Raw genomic sequence first — 14,940 nt, forward strand, 5'->3', positions numbered from 1 at the left:
AAGCAGTATTTAGTTCTCCTCCTTCCATTCCCTTGGCTGTCATTGGGGAAGGAGAGTGTGGCAACTAACTCAAAATAAATGGCTTAGTGAGGGGGCTGGAAATTGCTTCCCTACACACAGTCTTATAAAAGCATCGGTGCTTACAGTGGGCCAATGCTTCTAGTTGTTTTAAGATTGATATCCTGGGACTGTAGCTGCAGGTGTATCTCTGTCTGAGGACATGTCTTAAAGTTCTAAATTGCTACTTAAGTCTACAACACCAGCATTTGGCCTTGAGGCAAACATCATAGGCCTAAAGGTTTCAAGCTAAATATAAACTTAAATTACTGCCTTGGGGTTGTAGGCCATTCCCAACCAATCAATTTAGGCCCACATGTGTCCACATTTATTATTAAATGAAGTGAATTCAGTAGATTAGTGTCACCAGTTCAGTTTCTGACCAAATTTAAGTAAATACGTTCACAGCCTGTTATTTTGTAAAAGACTGTCCTGAAACATGTTCTCTAGAAAATTGACATGTAGTGGTGAAGCCGACCTTTGACCCTTAGGACATGAAATTTCACAGCTTAATTCATTTATGCAGTAGTTATGCAGTGGTTGGCCTCACAGTAAGAAGGTCCTGTGTTTAAATCCACAGCTATTTTGGGCCCCATGCTGAGCCTGCACAGATTCTCTCCAGCTCCTCTGACTTATTCCAAACCTAGACATGGGGTGAGGGTGCTCGTGGTGGTGCATTCCAGTTTGCTCCTAGTGCCAGTCCCAAGCCAGGATAAATTGGGAGGGTTGTGTCAGGAAGGGCATTCTTTGCCAAATCAAATATCATCAAGAATGAGATTTCCATAGCAGATTGGGTGCAGCTCGGGCTACTAACGATCGCCTCTGGTGCTGTTGGCCAAGAGCATGCCACCGGAAACTATGCTACTGTTGGCTGAAGACAAAGGAAGAAATGTGTATATCAGACAAGGAGATGACTCAGCTGGATAAAGTTAAGAAAAATGGATGGATGGATGGATGTACACAATAGGAAGGGACAATAGATTAAAAATATATATATATCCTAATTTCTTCTCTATTTAAGATTAATTTAAAATAAGCAGGTATAAAGGCTGCTATTTGCTGAAGCAAAGTTAATGAAACAGTTGATGTACAGACAGACTACATTAGGATAAATGTTCACTAAGAAACAACTTCTTGTTCTCAACCTTGTAGAATTGTCTGTATCAGTGTGGCACAGCAACAAAGGCACCCCGAGCTCAATGCATCTAATAAGATGAGTTTGGCAATGTGGTGTGGTTTAATGGCTTGAACAAAGAGGTGGAGCAGGCTGGCACACAGCTACTAATCATGATCCCTCCTTTATAGTCTGTGTGGGCCCAGAGGAGTGACGCACGAATGAAATGCACTGAAAAGGCAGTGGCGCTGCAGCTGGGGCAAAGTGTCGGAGCTGTTTGAGTCTGTAAATAGTGTAGAAAAAAAATACAGTGTGTGGCAAGAGCCCGTGGCTTATCTGTCATCACTATGGAGAACTTGTTACAGCGAGCATACACTTCAGGAAGTATTCTTAAAGACTAAACAGGTGAGTTAAAGGAAGACAGAGTCAAGTATTATTCATCACAGAGAGGAATTACATTTATTATTTTTTAATGCCAAGAACATGGGAAAACACAACTGTAATGACATTTAAAGTTCTCTGTGCTACCACACGCTGTGTGGCAACCTTTGAAGAAAAAAAACAAAACAATCTCTATGGTGCTGAAGGCCTTTAAATCTGCTACATTTCATAAGTTTATCCACACGTAAAGAGATAAAGAAAGTATTTTTGAAAACAAATGTCTTAAGTACCGTCACCAACCACAAACAAATGTTACAGTCATCACAAAGCAATAACTTAAGGACATCTGCACAAGCTCCACACCTGAACAGCAATAAACATGCTCAACATGTCAAAATCTCATGTGCCCATCAATTCTCTAGATTTCACCTATAAAATAAGTTAATTAGACATTTGTAGATTTAAGCAAGTTCCTAAACACAAGCATAATGTATGTACAAACACAAGTGTCATGACTACAGACCCTCGCTCAAGTCGTTCAGCAGTCCATGCTTAATTAACAAAATCAGCCATGATCAGCGAATAAGCAGATTTTAAAAGTGCACAGTGCCGCTTGCAGAAAATAGTGAAAGTGTGGTGTTTGAATAAGACTGTGCAGCATCTTTTAGAAATCTTATTGAGAGCAACAGTGTAAGAGAATTGTGAATAGCAATGACTTTCACACTAACGGACATTCACAGTAGCTGCAGGTGGTCGGTCCCAAATAAACAGCTGTAAGTAAATGTTCATACATTTAGTGGGACTGTTTTAGGCTAGCAATATTTGTCTGTCACCATCTAAGATGTATGATGCAGATTCTTAAAATATCAGACTCAGCACTTCACACACACGATGTACGTTCAAGCCCTTCCTATGTAACAGTGCATTAAGTGTTTGCATATGAGCACTCAAAAACAAACAAACAAACAAAACAAAAAAAACCCCACAAGTGGACAGCAGATGGAGGTAAAACACAAAAGGTCGTCCTGCAAAAAGCATGACAGGTTGATAAATGTATACTTTAAGCCTTTGTGGTCCAATAAGAAATGTTCCCTTTGAGTAAACCCTCGCTCGCTCTGACTCCTTTTAGCCACTTTTGACAGATCCATCAATTCTATCATTTCATCAGCCACGTCCTTGTCCGCTCTCCTTTCTCCAGTCCCCTTTGATTCTCTCCTCTTTCTCTCCACCTCCTCGCAATGAAAACTTTCTCATGACTTCTCTCTCAAACTCCTCCATTTCATCCTCTATAGCGCTATCTTGTTCCCCATCCTCGTCCTCTTCCACCATGTCTTCTAAAATATCGCTCAAATCTTCAACAAAATCTTGAAAGCTCATCTGATCATGAACAAAAACGCCATCCTTAAAAAACTGCGTGGCCAGCTTTTTGAGCTCCTCTCTTTTGGAATCATCAACACCTGCCTGCTCTGCCTTAGCTAGATAGGTTTGGAGGATGGCCTCAAACTCGGGTAAGTGGACAGGGAGCAGCCGCTCAGCCTTTGCACAGGACTCCAATGAGTCGCACTCCTGTGAAGGTTTAGGACTGTGCTGGAGACGCTCTCTCTGCTGGACCCAGTACTCAGGCTGCCCCATGGAGGGTTTGCGGTGTGTATGAGGCTGCTTTTGGTCTCCGTATTGATGTTCTTCCTTTTTGCCATGATTATTTTTAACCTTGTATACATCTTTGCTTTTCTGGAATTGCAATTTGTCTTTTTTCCAGTCTTCATTATGCTTCTTCTCCTTCCTCCCGTCTCTCTCTTTCGATTGCTCCCGTTTCGACTGTTCCCACTTCTTGTCCTTGCTCTTCCATTCCTTATCGTGTTTCCCATTTTGACTCTTCCGCTCATGTTCATTCCATCGCTTCCTGTCATCTTCCCTCGATCCGTCTTTGCCGTGATTTTTACTGCCTTCCCACCGTTTCCTTTCATCCTTTTCTTTCCCTACTTTACCCTGAAGTTTGTCATTTTTATCATCCCTCTCAGTGCCTCTTCTCCACTCTCTCTCTCCTTTCTCCTTCCACTCTTTATCTTCCCACTGCACTTTGCCACTTTCTTTGAAGCCATCTTTCAGCTTCTTCCATTCCTTTTGTTCTTTCTGTCTCCCCCCACGATCCTTTCCTTCCTTCCAGTGCTTGTTCTCCTCCTTACCTCCCAATTGTTTTCCCTCATTCACTTTCTCATGCTTTGGTCTTTTCCTATCGACATCTTCATTCCATTCTTTTTTCTCCCTCTTTTCTGTCCGCTCTCTTTTTCCTTCCCCATCTTTCCATGGCTTTCCTTCATCACCTCTGCTAGTCTTCTCTTTCTTCCAGTCTTTCTCCTTCCACTGTTTTTCCCCTTCACTATGCCTCTTCAGTCTACCTTCCTTATCATTCTCCCTGTCAGACATTCCTTGCTCATGTTTTTCCTTCTTCCATTCTTTTTTACTGCCATCTTTACGGCCCTTTTTCTCTCCTTCCATCCCTACAGATTTTTTTCTCTCTTTTCCCTCTTTCTGCTCGCCCAAGTCATAACGATCTCTCTTCACATCTTTCTTTTTCTGCTTTGGGTCATCCCGTGGATGCTTTGTCTGTCTCCCTGTGGATCCAGCCGTTTCCTGCTTGCTGTCCTCTGGCTGACCAGGTGGGGGCAATGTAGCGAGCTTCATGGAGGCTTGAGTTGTCTGACTGCCTGCTGGAGCAACCACAAAAAGTCAAAGTTAGAAAAAGAAAAAAAAGATACAAGTGTGCATTGCGTTTCAAAAACAGAGAGAAGAAAGCAAATCACTAAATGACTAATCTACTCCCAAGCTTTCTTATAACTCTCATCCTTCTATAACTCCTACTCTCCTCCACATCCCCTCCCTTCTTCCTCCCTTGCTCCCTTTGTACCTGAGGAGACTTTTAATTCTGTCACAGTGGATCTCAGAGTTTCTAGTTCTTTCTGTAGGGCCGGGAATGACTCCAGCTCTTTCTTCATCCTCTCATTCTCTTTCTGAAGGACAGGAAGAGAAGCCATCTCTGTCTTCAACCTACTGTTTTCCTTCTCCACCGCCTCCCACCTCAGCCGCTCCTTTGCTCCCTCTGCTGCATGTCCCTGGGCTACTTTTAGCTCCTCGTTCTGTGTCTGTTTAAAGAAGAACAGAAAAAGAGGGTCCTGTGAGAATACCACACACTCACTGACACCTTTATCCACAGACACACATGTATTTATACAAATGTGCATTACTGTACACACGCAGAGGAGACGAGGTGAGAGACAGAATGGAGTCACACCTGAAGTTGGGCTTGGAGCACAGAAATCTGCTCATTCCCTTTGGCTAGCTTGTTTAAAAGCTCTGAATTGTCAGCATCTAGTGGGGACTGAGGAGCCTCTGGGTTAAGCCACTCCTGTCAACAAACAGAATTACACATCTGCAAGATATTAGAAGTCTTCTCAAAATAACTATTGCCAGGTGGAGGAGTGGAGAAGAAAAAGGTGTTAATGGAACGGGAAAGAACAAGAACAAGTCACTGTACAGTAAAATTAATTTTTTTTTTTTTTTTTTAAATTGCCACTCATTATACAGTAAATAAAGGTTAGACTAGAAGAAACAGACAGAGTAGACATTACACTGACCCGTTTTCCTGGTAGCTCTGTATCTTTCAGATCCCTTGTACTATAGTCGCTCTCTGCAACGCAAATATTAGTTTCAATGCGAGTAATAAATTAAAAATAGCATGCAAAAAACAAACAAACTATGTGCAATTACCCAGAAACAACATGCTTAAGGTTTCTGACAGTAAAATGAAATTTAGCTGAGCAGAAAAGAAGCATTCATAATACACTTCATTACAAATGCATTTGTAAATGCAATAGAGAAAAAAAAAAAAAAAAAAAAAAAGGATGGATTCCTTGGTGAAGTCCTCATGAATCCTGTTTTCACCTTTACCTCATTCTCACGCCTTTGCTTTTCAAACTGTACGTCAAAATCAGGTGACAAACTGAGCTTACAGGCTTCTAAAGCTAATATTTACTGTCATTCTTGGTCCCTTCAAAGCAACAAGGTTGCCTTTTGATAACACCTACACCAAGTATCAGGACAAAACCCCACATTTAACAGCATAAAGAACTTTGAAAGCTTTTTTTCTGCAAAGTATTACATGCAAAGGCTTTTTCCTGCATGCATCCTCACACATGCAAACATGCTGTGGCCAACAAAGACTTAATTAAATCAGTGACCCACACATACACACAGAAAGAACCTACCCTCATCCAGATCCATGAAGATACCTGCATGTATAATACACCTCAGTCTCGGAGCATCCTTCATCTAATCCAGTGTTAGTTACTTTCTATTCTTTTAAGCTTTTACCTTTAAAATATAATTTTAAAACAGGCAAAGAGCTTCCCAAAAAAATCTAATTAGAAAGAAAGAAAGAAACGTTAACCTTTGTAACATGCCTACCTGAGAAAAAAATGGTGCCAAGGCCTAACAGAATGAGAGCACCTAGGATGCACTTGTTCACAGAAAACCCGCTGTCGTCTTCTCGCTGGGGGAGCTGAAATTCGTCCACTTCCTCTTCCTCTTCTCTTCTCCCAATCTGCTCCAGAGATGCTAAAAGGGACCTTCTCTTCCTCACCTCTGACTCTCCCTCCTCACCAGCCTTCTCGGTTCTCTCCTGACTCACTTCTGAATCTGCATGGGGGTCTGGAGGGGTGAAAGAAAACAGTATTAAGGTGTAGTTCTACCAATAATTAAGTTACAGGAACACCTCAAATATAAACTGAAAACACCACAACAATATGCAATCAGAAATTTCAACCCCCAGCAGCGTAATTATTTTAAGCACAAAGTTGCAGTACAGATATTTCTTGCTTTTATATAGCTGATATAAGATAGCACTCCAGCTAAGCAGGGTATGCTGGTTAATTTGCTCCACTTTCTTATATTTAAACTCAACAAATCAGTCTGGCTTTGAAAGAAAAGAGCAATGATATAACTGGCTCTGTAAAGACATCACTAATGCTGAACTTTACTTTTTAAACACAAATTGTAAGAAGAAAAAAAAAAAAAAAGTGCAGAACAGAGTAAAAGAAGACCAATCATTTGATGGTGCAGCAGTAAAAAGTGACACAAACCAAAACCACTACACTGCAAAATATTTTAAGTGGTTCCTGTCCCTCTGAAGCCAATTTACTTCTGCAGGGTGTCATGTAACTAAAGGTTTCTGTCACATCATGCTCCCCTCCACACACAGCCTCTCCAGACAACCTCCTGGCCCAGATACTGAAAAAGTCCATAACCAGGTGTTCCAGCAAATACACTTCAAACACAAATAGAACATGTGGCTTAGTCTCCAATAGCAGAAGAGAAAGGCTGCATGCCATGTATACAGTGACATACACATAATAAAGTTTTTCTAATATTAAAGTAATAATGACCCGACTTTCGCCCTGTTCATACCTGTTTCTTTTCCCAAGTCAGTTGTCTTTAGATACGCATCTGACTCCTCCCCTTCTTGTTTTAGCTCCTCCTCATTTCGCAGATGCTGCGTTCCTTCCATCTGCACACACTCTGCACCTCCAAGAGTCTCTGTGCTCAACGGTAAGAGTGGGGGCTCATCAGGGGAAGGAGCTACATGAGTGTAGGAGTCAGAGTATGAATCGGGGTCAGAGCTGCTCTGCGCCGGGCCCTCAGGTAGGCCTCCTGCCTGGCTGACTTCATCACTGCCATGGTTCAAGTTGCTGGAGACTTCCAAAGAGGAAGGAATGGGGTTATCCGTGACAGAAGTGGGCACAGAGGTGGGCTGATCTGCACTCAAGCCTCCACTTAGCTCTGCTGTTTTTTCTTTTGGTACCTGGATATAAGAATAAGGTCATTATAAAAAAAGTTTTTGCACTTCTTATAGTTTGGCACTTTTGGTTAAAAGCCAACTTTGGTCTTAAAGGTTTAAATGTTATTTAAAACAGAAATATTGTTGTGTTATCTTTAGCATGAAGAACGCCGTCTCTAAGCTACAGCTGAAATGAGTCACTTTCCAAATCTGAGGAACAAATGAGAAGGATAACGCTGCTACTTGGAAAAAAAAAAAAAAGGCAAATTCTGTCCAATTAGAATCAACCAGTCTCACTACACTATAAATAGGTTTAGTATTTATTCTTTGAGCATTCAAAAATAAGCAATCATTCAAGCCCCGGGATTATTAGAAAATTAAAACGTGGGAGAGGAGAATGCTTTCTTTGGCCAATCAAGGCTACACATTCAGCAAAGCCGCGTGACAAATGGTACTGTTACAGAACAGAACATTGCATGTATTGCTGCCTTACTAGGTAGTTCTCCACAGGGAGCCCTTCTGCAGACTTTGCACCATTTGCAGGCTGGTTGTTGTCCCCAGAACCTGGATCAAACACAGACACAGGAGGGGAGCCATTTAGGCCAGCAGTTCAACATTTTTCAATCCTGACTCTTTGAAGTGGAGCAATTCCTACTCGTGACACCAACACCTGCCCCCAGTATGCACAGGCAGGGTGAAAAGCAGTGGTGATGAGGTGTATTTTTTTCTACTTTACCAGTTGTTTTCTTTGATTACAGTCGTTTCTGATTGCTTAGGTAATAACTTTGCAATAATAGCTGGAAGGCTCAAAGCTCTAATGCACTAACTGCAGAATATTACATCAAGCCAGTAAAACTATTTTTGAGACACTCTTGTAAAAATTGAATTTATACGTTAAACCCAAACCATCATTTAAAGAACCTCTACACACTGATGTAGTGAAACACACACTTTATGTTTTCTGTGTGCAAGGCAGAGCAGCTCGCATTAATCAACTGACATGTGTGTGTAAATACCCATGTTTGCATGTATGCATCTTTGGAACCTTACTTACCTTTATTTCTGCACACAATCAACAGAAATAAAGGTTAAAAAAAAAAAAAAAAAAAAGTATAATTTTGCATTTTAAATATGCAAACACTCCTCAAAAGACATTAGCGGTAGAACAAAACATTTCCAAGGAAAAATACAAGAAAGCCAGCCAAATGTCATTCTCTTTGTCAATCCAGACTCACAACTTTATCCACATCTCATGGAAAGCATCAAATGAGTGCAAAGCAATCACTTTACAAACTGCCTGTAAAGCAGAGAAAGCACATTCAGTTTGCCAAACTTGGTAAATGCACTTGCTACAAAAGTTAGTATTTTCAGGTATACTCCGATCCTAATGTGGATATGCGATTGAGAAAAGGAATGGATGTGAAGGCACCTGGTGCAGTTGTATGGCTTTCTCCATGGTACTCCGTCCCCATTATCACAGGCTTCAGGGTTTCAGCAGCAGTTTCCTAAGAAAGACAAACACCCAGTCAGAGAACAATCCAATGCTGTGCAAAATATTAAGCCACCCATCAGGGTGCAGTCATTTACTGCAATGTACAAACACACATTATATAAAACCAAAAAGCAGTCTTCTTGAAGGACATTCAAAGCTCTTCTTTGGGTGTTGGCTGCCTTTTGTTTTGTTCTCTGTCCACATGATACCACGCTGCTTTAAAAATGTTGAAGTCTGGACTCTGTGGAGGCCAATTCATAGCTGAGTGTTCCACTGTTTTTCTATGCAAATATGCCTTTACTGCACCATCAGTGTGTTTGGGATTACTGCTGTTTTGATGAGACCCATAAAATTTTACATTTGGATTTATCACTCCATAAGACTTGCTGCCATAAGTTTCAGTCCAGTTCTTGTGTAATCCAGCATATCTCGACCTTTTCTCTGCGTTTCCATCTCTTAAGAATGGCCTCTTGACAGCTACCCTTTCACTGAGGCCATTTCTGATGAGGCTTCAGTGATCAAGTGAAGAAAGAGATGCTTTCAGGTCCTGTGTCAGGATACACTGCACACCATGTCAAGATCTGCCAAATTTTTCCCCTAATAGCTCTCTGGAAATCATGTTGTTGATGCAATAATGATTAAGTGTTAAGTGGCTTAACAAATAATCAAAAAAAGAAAATCATTAAATTACAAAAACTGGACTGAAAATGAGTGAAAAAGCAGCCAGCGTCTGAAAGAGCTTCAGAAAGCTTGAAAAAATTTTAAGACCACTTGAAAATCAAAGAAACCTCACAGGTGTTTCATTTTCAACACCAATTTTGATATTTAGTGAATTAAAAATCTAATATTACAATGTATTTTTTTCTTTCAGACTTATGAAGCATAACTAAATTTCCCACAACATGTGTTATTTGTAGTTATGGACGAGTCCTTACTGAGAAAATATGGCAACATAACCCACAACTTTTAAAGATAAAACAAGATTCTTTCTTCTATCTATCTATCTATCTATCTATCTATCTCGTTACTGGAATAATAACAATAATGAGTGACTGAGCATCACCCTCTTTAACAGGCTCACAAATGAGAAGATCTTATAATAGTTTGCCTTCCTGAATACTAGTCAAATCAGAAAGCTCAAGACAGACTTAGTACAGAAACCAAACTTCATATTTAGGTAACCAAAAGAAAATAAACTGAGACCAGTAATTTTGTTTTTTTAATAAAGCATTTTGCTTAAAGCCTGTGTATTCCAGTGCTCTATACAGAGCGATGATACCTCAGGAGTTAGGATGGTCCAGCTGTTATTAGCACTCCCAGTGCCAGACATGGCCCCCAAGAGACTTTGCGTGTCTCTCCTGCAACAAAGAACAACATAGAGAACAATGTGAAGAGCGTATATACGTACACCCTGAATCAAAGCCATGCATATTTTACAGTTTGACTTACAGAAGAGACAACTAACAATGTGCCACTAGCTTACAATTACAGTAACAACATGAGGACTGCAGCTTTAAGAAATTTACGCTCATTGTTTACCCGATTTGAATACAAGCCTCTACTACTCAGCCTCACCCATTTTGCCAATAAAGGTCTGACTGTAATGTGTTACTGAGGTCTTTGTGCGAGTGTGTGCATTTTGTATGTGAGCAGGAAGTCTAATTCCCTGGGAGCATTCAGTTCTTCATTAGTAGTTTATGTGTGCTATGAGCCTTTTGGCCAGCCTGGCTTTTGACTAGCTGGGAAATGTTTTGGCAGAGACATGGGTAACTAAGCCCGGCACTACAATGGGCTGTCCATTTCAAAGGTACTGGTCTCTTAAACAGAGGTCTACAAATGAGCACATTTGTGGTGTACACTATCTGCCCACTGCTTTGGAATCACTTATTTTACAGTAAAATCATTCATCTTAGCTGCCACCACAGTAGTTGAGAAAATCATCTCCCATGTAACCACTTCAGTGTCACCCCCTTGTTAGGTGGAAGTGTCAGGTATTCGATTTTTATAAAGCTTTTCCTTTCAAATTACACAAGGTAGCATAACAGCGAGACATATTTATATGCATCCAGTCTAGTTTTGTATGAATTCTGAAAGAACGAAGCACTTAAGTTAATACCACACTGTCTGGGTAATGACACACTTCACTCCCCAAATTCAATTCTCTCCCAGCTCTGCTATTTAGGTCTCCTAATCGAGTGCCTCCCAAGAGAAGCCTACTGAATCTAGCCTGGGGCCCAAGGAGCATTGTGGAGGATATAGTGGAATGGTTTAAATAGATGCCAGCTAAATATAGCTACCATGAGATTGACTAGAGACAGACAGAGGGAGCATGCAGGAGATGGCCATGGGGAATAAAATAGAGGCAGAAATGTATTCTAAGGACAGTTTTAAAAAGGATTATTTTACATGCAACACAAGGGAGGGAGAAAAAAAATAACATCCTGTTCTGATCTTATTCACTGATCGGTACGAATAGCATTTAATTTAAGATCTAGCCGTAGGAGTCGGTGCAAGATCATACTTTCACAGTGCATGCGTCTAATCTCAGTTTATCTCTTCAGACATTAATCTGCATGTGTGTGATATCTTCCAGAGACTAGACTGTTAATCTTTTTTCTTTTTCTTTTTTGCAGCGTCTTTGCCTCTGCATGGAAAAATTACCAAAAAAGGTCAAGAGATAAACTACAAGACTTTCCATGAGGACAGCCAACGCTGGGCTGCGAGCTAAAGCCAGCTCCACACAGCATCACCGCTAAAAGCAGACCGCTCTTATCACTATGCAAAAAGGGTCGGGGTTAGTTGGAAGAAGTTCATAACCTGCGACAGGAAATGTCACACGGCCTTAAAGAAGACAACAACATCTGGTTAAACTCAGGAATATCACTTCTCACATGAGGTGAGGGCCGCTGTTAGTAGGCTACTAAAGGCTTCACAAGCCGAAAGTTGTTGAGATTAGTCCTTAAAAAAACGTTTCCACTTCAACGACGTCTGCCGAGCAACCAGGAAAACGTGAACGTTTGCGACACAGAGGGAGAAGAAACGACACTAGAAAAGACGTCGTTATCTTGTAATACAACCAAAAATACAGGTGGGTCTTACCGTGGTCTGTCACTTTACTTTAGACTTCAGAGGACGCCACAGACGCAAGCTAGGACTTCTTTGATTCTTCCCATCAAACTTGACAACTTATAACGTGCCTCCAGAACTTACTGAGCCATGCTCTTCTCGCCCAATCACAAAACGCGTTTGCTCTAGTCCCGCCTCTCGCTCATCCAATAAGATATCGTTGTCGCTTCACTTCGGCTGGAAAGCTTCTAAGTTGATTGACATGTATATATGTATAAATATGTAAGTGATGGAGGCTGAATTAATGTAAAATTAATACTACAGGTTACTGCTACTGCTACCCTGACATTAGACAGGCTTGAGTTGATGGTTTCCATCATAAATAGAGCCTCCAGTTTAGCGATAATAATAATGCTCTTTTGCACACTCACTTAAGAAATACCAAGAGTCACATTAGATGCAAGCTAAAACTGTTTCATAGAAGCTATATTACTAACACTTAAGATCAAAGCATTTTTCTCCCTTTAAAGGTGTCTGTGCAGAATTACCTAATCATCAAATGACCAAAAGAAAAGAAGCAAAAATTCAGACATGTAGGTAATAATTTTTTCTGTTTATGAGTTCCTTTATTTATTGCCACACCACTTTGTGTTGTACAGTGAACATCAGGTGAGCCACAGTCCTGGGAATCTCAGATCATCAGGGTACAATTCAGAAAACTCTAACCCAGTCCGGATATAAAGTCTGTATCATCTTGAAACCTGCTGGCAAGCTTCCTCGAACCCCAAAAGACCTCCCTTCCTATAGAGACACCGAAAAACAAAAAGCAAAAAAATGTTAAAGGGTTGAGTGGTTTTATGATTTTGAAATTATTATTGATAGATTTATTAAACACTATAAATTAAAGCATGTAGTTTATACATAACAGTCATTCAAAACAAGTCATACCTGCCAAGGCTTTACCATATAACACTCCCATTTCTGATGAAATAAAAGCTGGTTGAAATTACAATACAGGACCCAGTGGAGAAACAAGGAAAAATCTGTGCTCTACCACTTGATGTACCCTTTTCTCTCAGTCTGTCAGTCCAGGATCTCTTTGATGCACCAGCAGCAGAGGAGGAAATAGAGGCATTCTTTAACCGACTGGATAAAACTGTAGGCAAAGTTTCCTCCCAGGAAGTTCTTGCCTCGTCCCAGGGCCATGGCCATGTCCCGCAGGTGCTGTCCCAGAGAGGCGGAAGGCATGGCCTGGGGAAGAGGACGCTGGGGGTGCATGGCTGTGCAGAGGGACCAGACAAATGCAACGAGGAGGGCAGTCGATGAGAAGAACTGGAAGATGAGCTGTGACAAATGGAGTCAGATGAGACCCATGCAACAGCTGAGCTCTGCTCCGTATTCCCGGCACTGTTCACTCCTCTACTTATAACCTCCTATACAAACTGCAAGCGCTCTCCACCCACATCTGGCATTTTCTGGACTGTCCTCTAGTTTCAAACGCCCGCTGACTGATTAAAGACCTTGTTTACCTTTGCTGTACTCAGTTCCCATGTGTCGTATGATGCCCCCCTGAATAAGCCCCTGCTGTTCCAGCCACAAACAAGAGAGTTCCAGTAGCTCCAACACATTCGCCACGACACCACACTCTTTGTTCGGGTCAGCGTACAACAAACGCTCATATTTTCTCGTAGTGTGTGCTTTGTTTCAGTCTCTGCTGAACTTTTTTGATGTACACAGAGGGAGGCACAGCAAAAGCCAAACTCACAAAGCCAGATAAGTGATATATGTATTTATATATGCAATCTATATTTTTCCAATACAGGTGTAAACAGACACATTTCCCTAAAAACAAAACAAGACAAAGAGTATTAAAACAGAAACATAAAGTAATAAAAATCATTATCTGTGCACACTATTTCAAAAGGAACCTTTGGCTTTTTAAAAACACAAACCAAAAAGTACAACAGCATCATCAACACTACCACCATCACCAACAATAAACAACTAATTTTCTGAAAGGATTTTCATGCAACAAAGGCTACTGTGATGCACAATAATAACACAGAACCAGTTCACTAACGATAAAGAGCATCAAGTGAGTCTGTTCCAGCACAGTAATGGCAGAACTTCTCTGCCGTTTTCCTATTTCTGACCTGCATAAAGCTGAACATGCAGACTGAACCGGCGGTCACTCGGGTATGTGTGTGCATACATGATCTACAACATGTTAGCCCACTTCAAAGTCTAATGACTAACAGATAGTTAAGGTTTAGGCTGAAAAAAAAATCCCTTCTCAAATTTTTAAATTTTGGCTTCGGTCTCTTCGACGTGTTCAAATTCTACATGAGCGACCTCTGTGCTGTGGTTTCTGGCTCTGTGTTATTTATCAAAGAAGTCATTAAATATACAAAAATGGAAACAATAATCCATCACTTAAGCTTATCAGTCAAAAATTTATGTTATTTACAGATGATCAGGAAAAACCCCCGATCCCATACCACCCCGACCCCCACTCCCCCCCAGATGGTGACATCAAGTATCTGTGACTGTAAGCTGAACGCGAGAACGTGCATCAGAGGAGATTGCCATCACTAGATCTGTTTGCGTGTGTTTACCGGAGTGTCATTTTTGCAAAGTTGTTGATAAACTGAGACTTTTTTTGTAAGATTCTCCTGTAGCTGACTACATTTGAATTAAGTACATAAGGTGACTGCATTGGAGTGACATGACTGCATTGAAGAATCAAGGCACGATCAAAAAGGTATATATATATCTATATATAGATATATAGATATATAAACCAAAAACAACTACATCATGAAGGGAGGAGGAAAACAGTAAACAATAACGTGAACTTCTCCCTCCTGATCCTCGAAAATCTGTGAACACAGCACGCCGAGGAGCAACCTTTGGCTGAACAGTTCATTGTTAGCAATATCCGTCTAACCTCGGAACATAAAAGGTTTGGAAATCGTTCATTATTCTCTCAAACGATTC

At 40.9% G+C, this 14,940-nt stretch overlaps 1 protein-coding gene and 1 non-coding gene across 7 annotated transcripts; both read right to left on the reverse strand.

Moving 5' to 3' along the window:
* Window positions 1-1,604: 1,604 nt before the first annotated feature.
* Window positions 1,605-12,127, reverse strand: pbxip1b (pre-B-cell leukemia homeobox interacting protein 1b). 6 transcript variants are annotated; one of them, XM_026185405.2, is made up of 11 exons: window positions 11,977-12,127; window positions 10,157-10,235; window positions 8,815-8,890; window positions 7,879-7,949; window positions 7,016-7,409; window positions 6,017-6,259; window positions 5,818-5,841; window positions 5,188-5,240; window positions 4,845-4,958; window positions 4,605-4,695; window positions 1,605-4,260 (listed from the first exon to the last, which is right to left on the reverse strand). In XM_026185405.2, the coding sequence occupies exons 2-11, from the start codon at window positions 10,205-10,207 to the stop codon at window positions 2,717-2,719; spliced, it is 2,661 nt and encodes an 886-aa protein (XP_026041190.1). In that variant the 5' UTR covers window positions 10,208-10,235; window positions 11,977-12,127; the 3' UTR covers window positions 1,605-2,716. The 6 variants fall into 6 exon arrangements, with proteins under 6 accessions (XP_026041190.1, XP_026041189.1, XP_026041187.1 ...); XM_026185404.2 differs by having other exon boundaries at window positions 1,605-4,263; XM_026185402.2 differs by having other exon boundaries at window positions 4,461-4,695.
* A 420-nt stretch (window positions 12,128-12,547) lies between these two features.
* LOC113031619 (uncharacterized) lies at window positions 12,548-13,525 on the reverse strand. The gene is made up of 2 exons (XR_013912245.1): window positions 12,892-13,525; window positions 12,548-12,744 (listed from the first exon to the last, which is right to left on the reverse strand). It is a non-coding gene; the product is annotated as an uncharacterized LOC113031619 (transcript).
* Between the last annotated feature and the right edge of the window lie 1,415 nt (window positions 13,526-14,940).

The sequence above is a fragment of the Astatotilapia calliptera genome, chromosome 11 (genome assembly GCF_964374335.1).
Source record: "Astatotilapia calliptera chromosome 11, fAstCal68.1, whole genome shotgun sequence".
NCBI lineage: Eukaryota > Metazoa > Chordata > Actinopteri > Cichliformes > Cichlidae > Astatotilapia > Astatotilapia calliptera.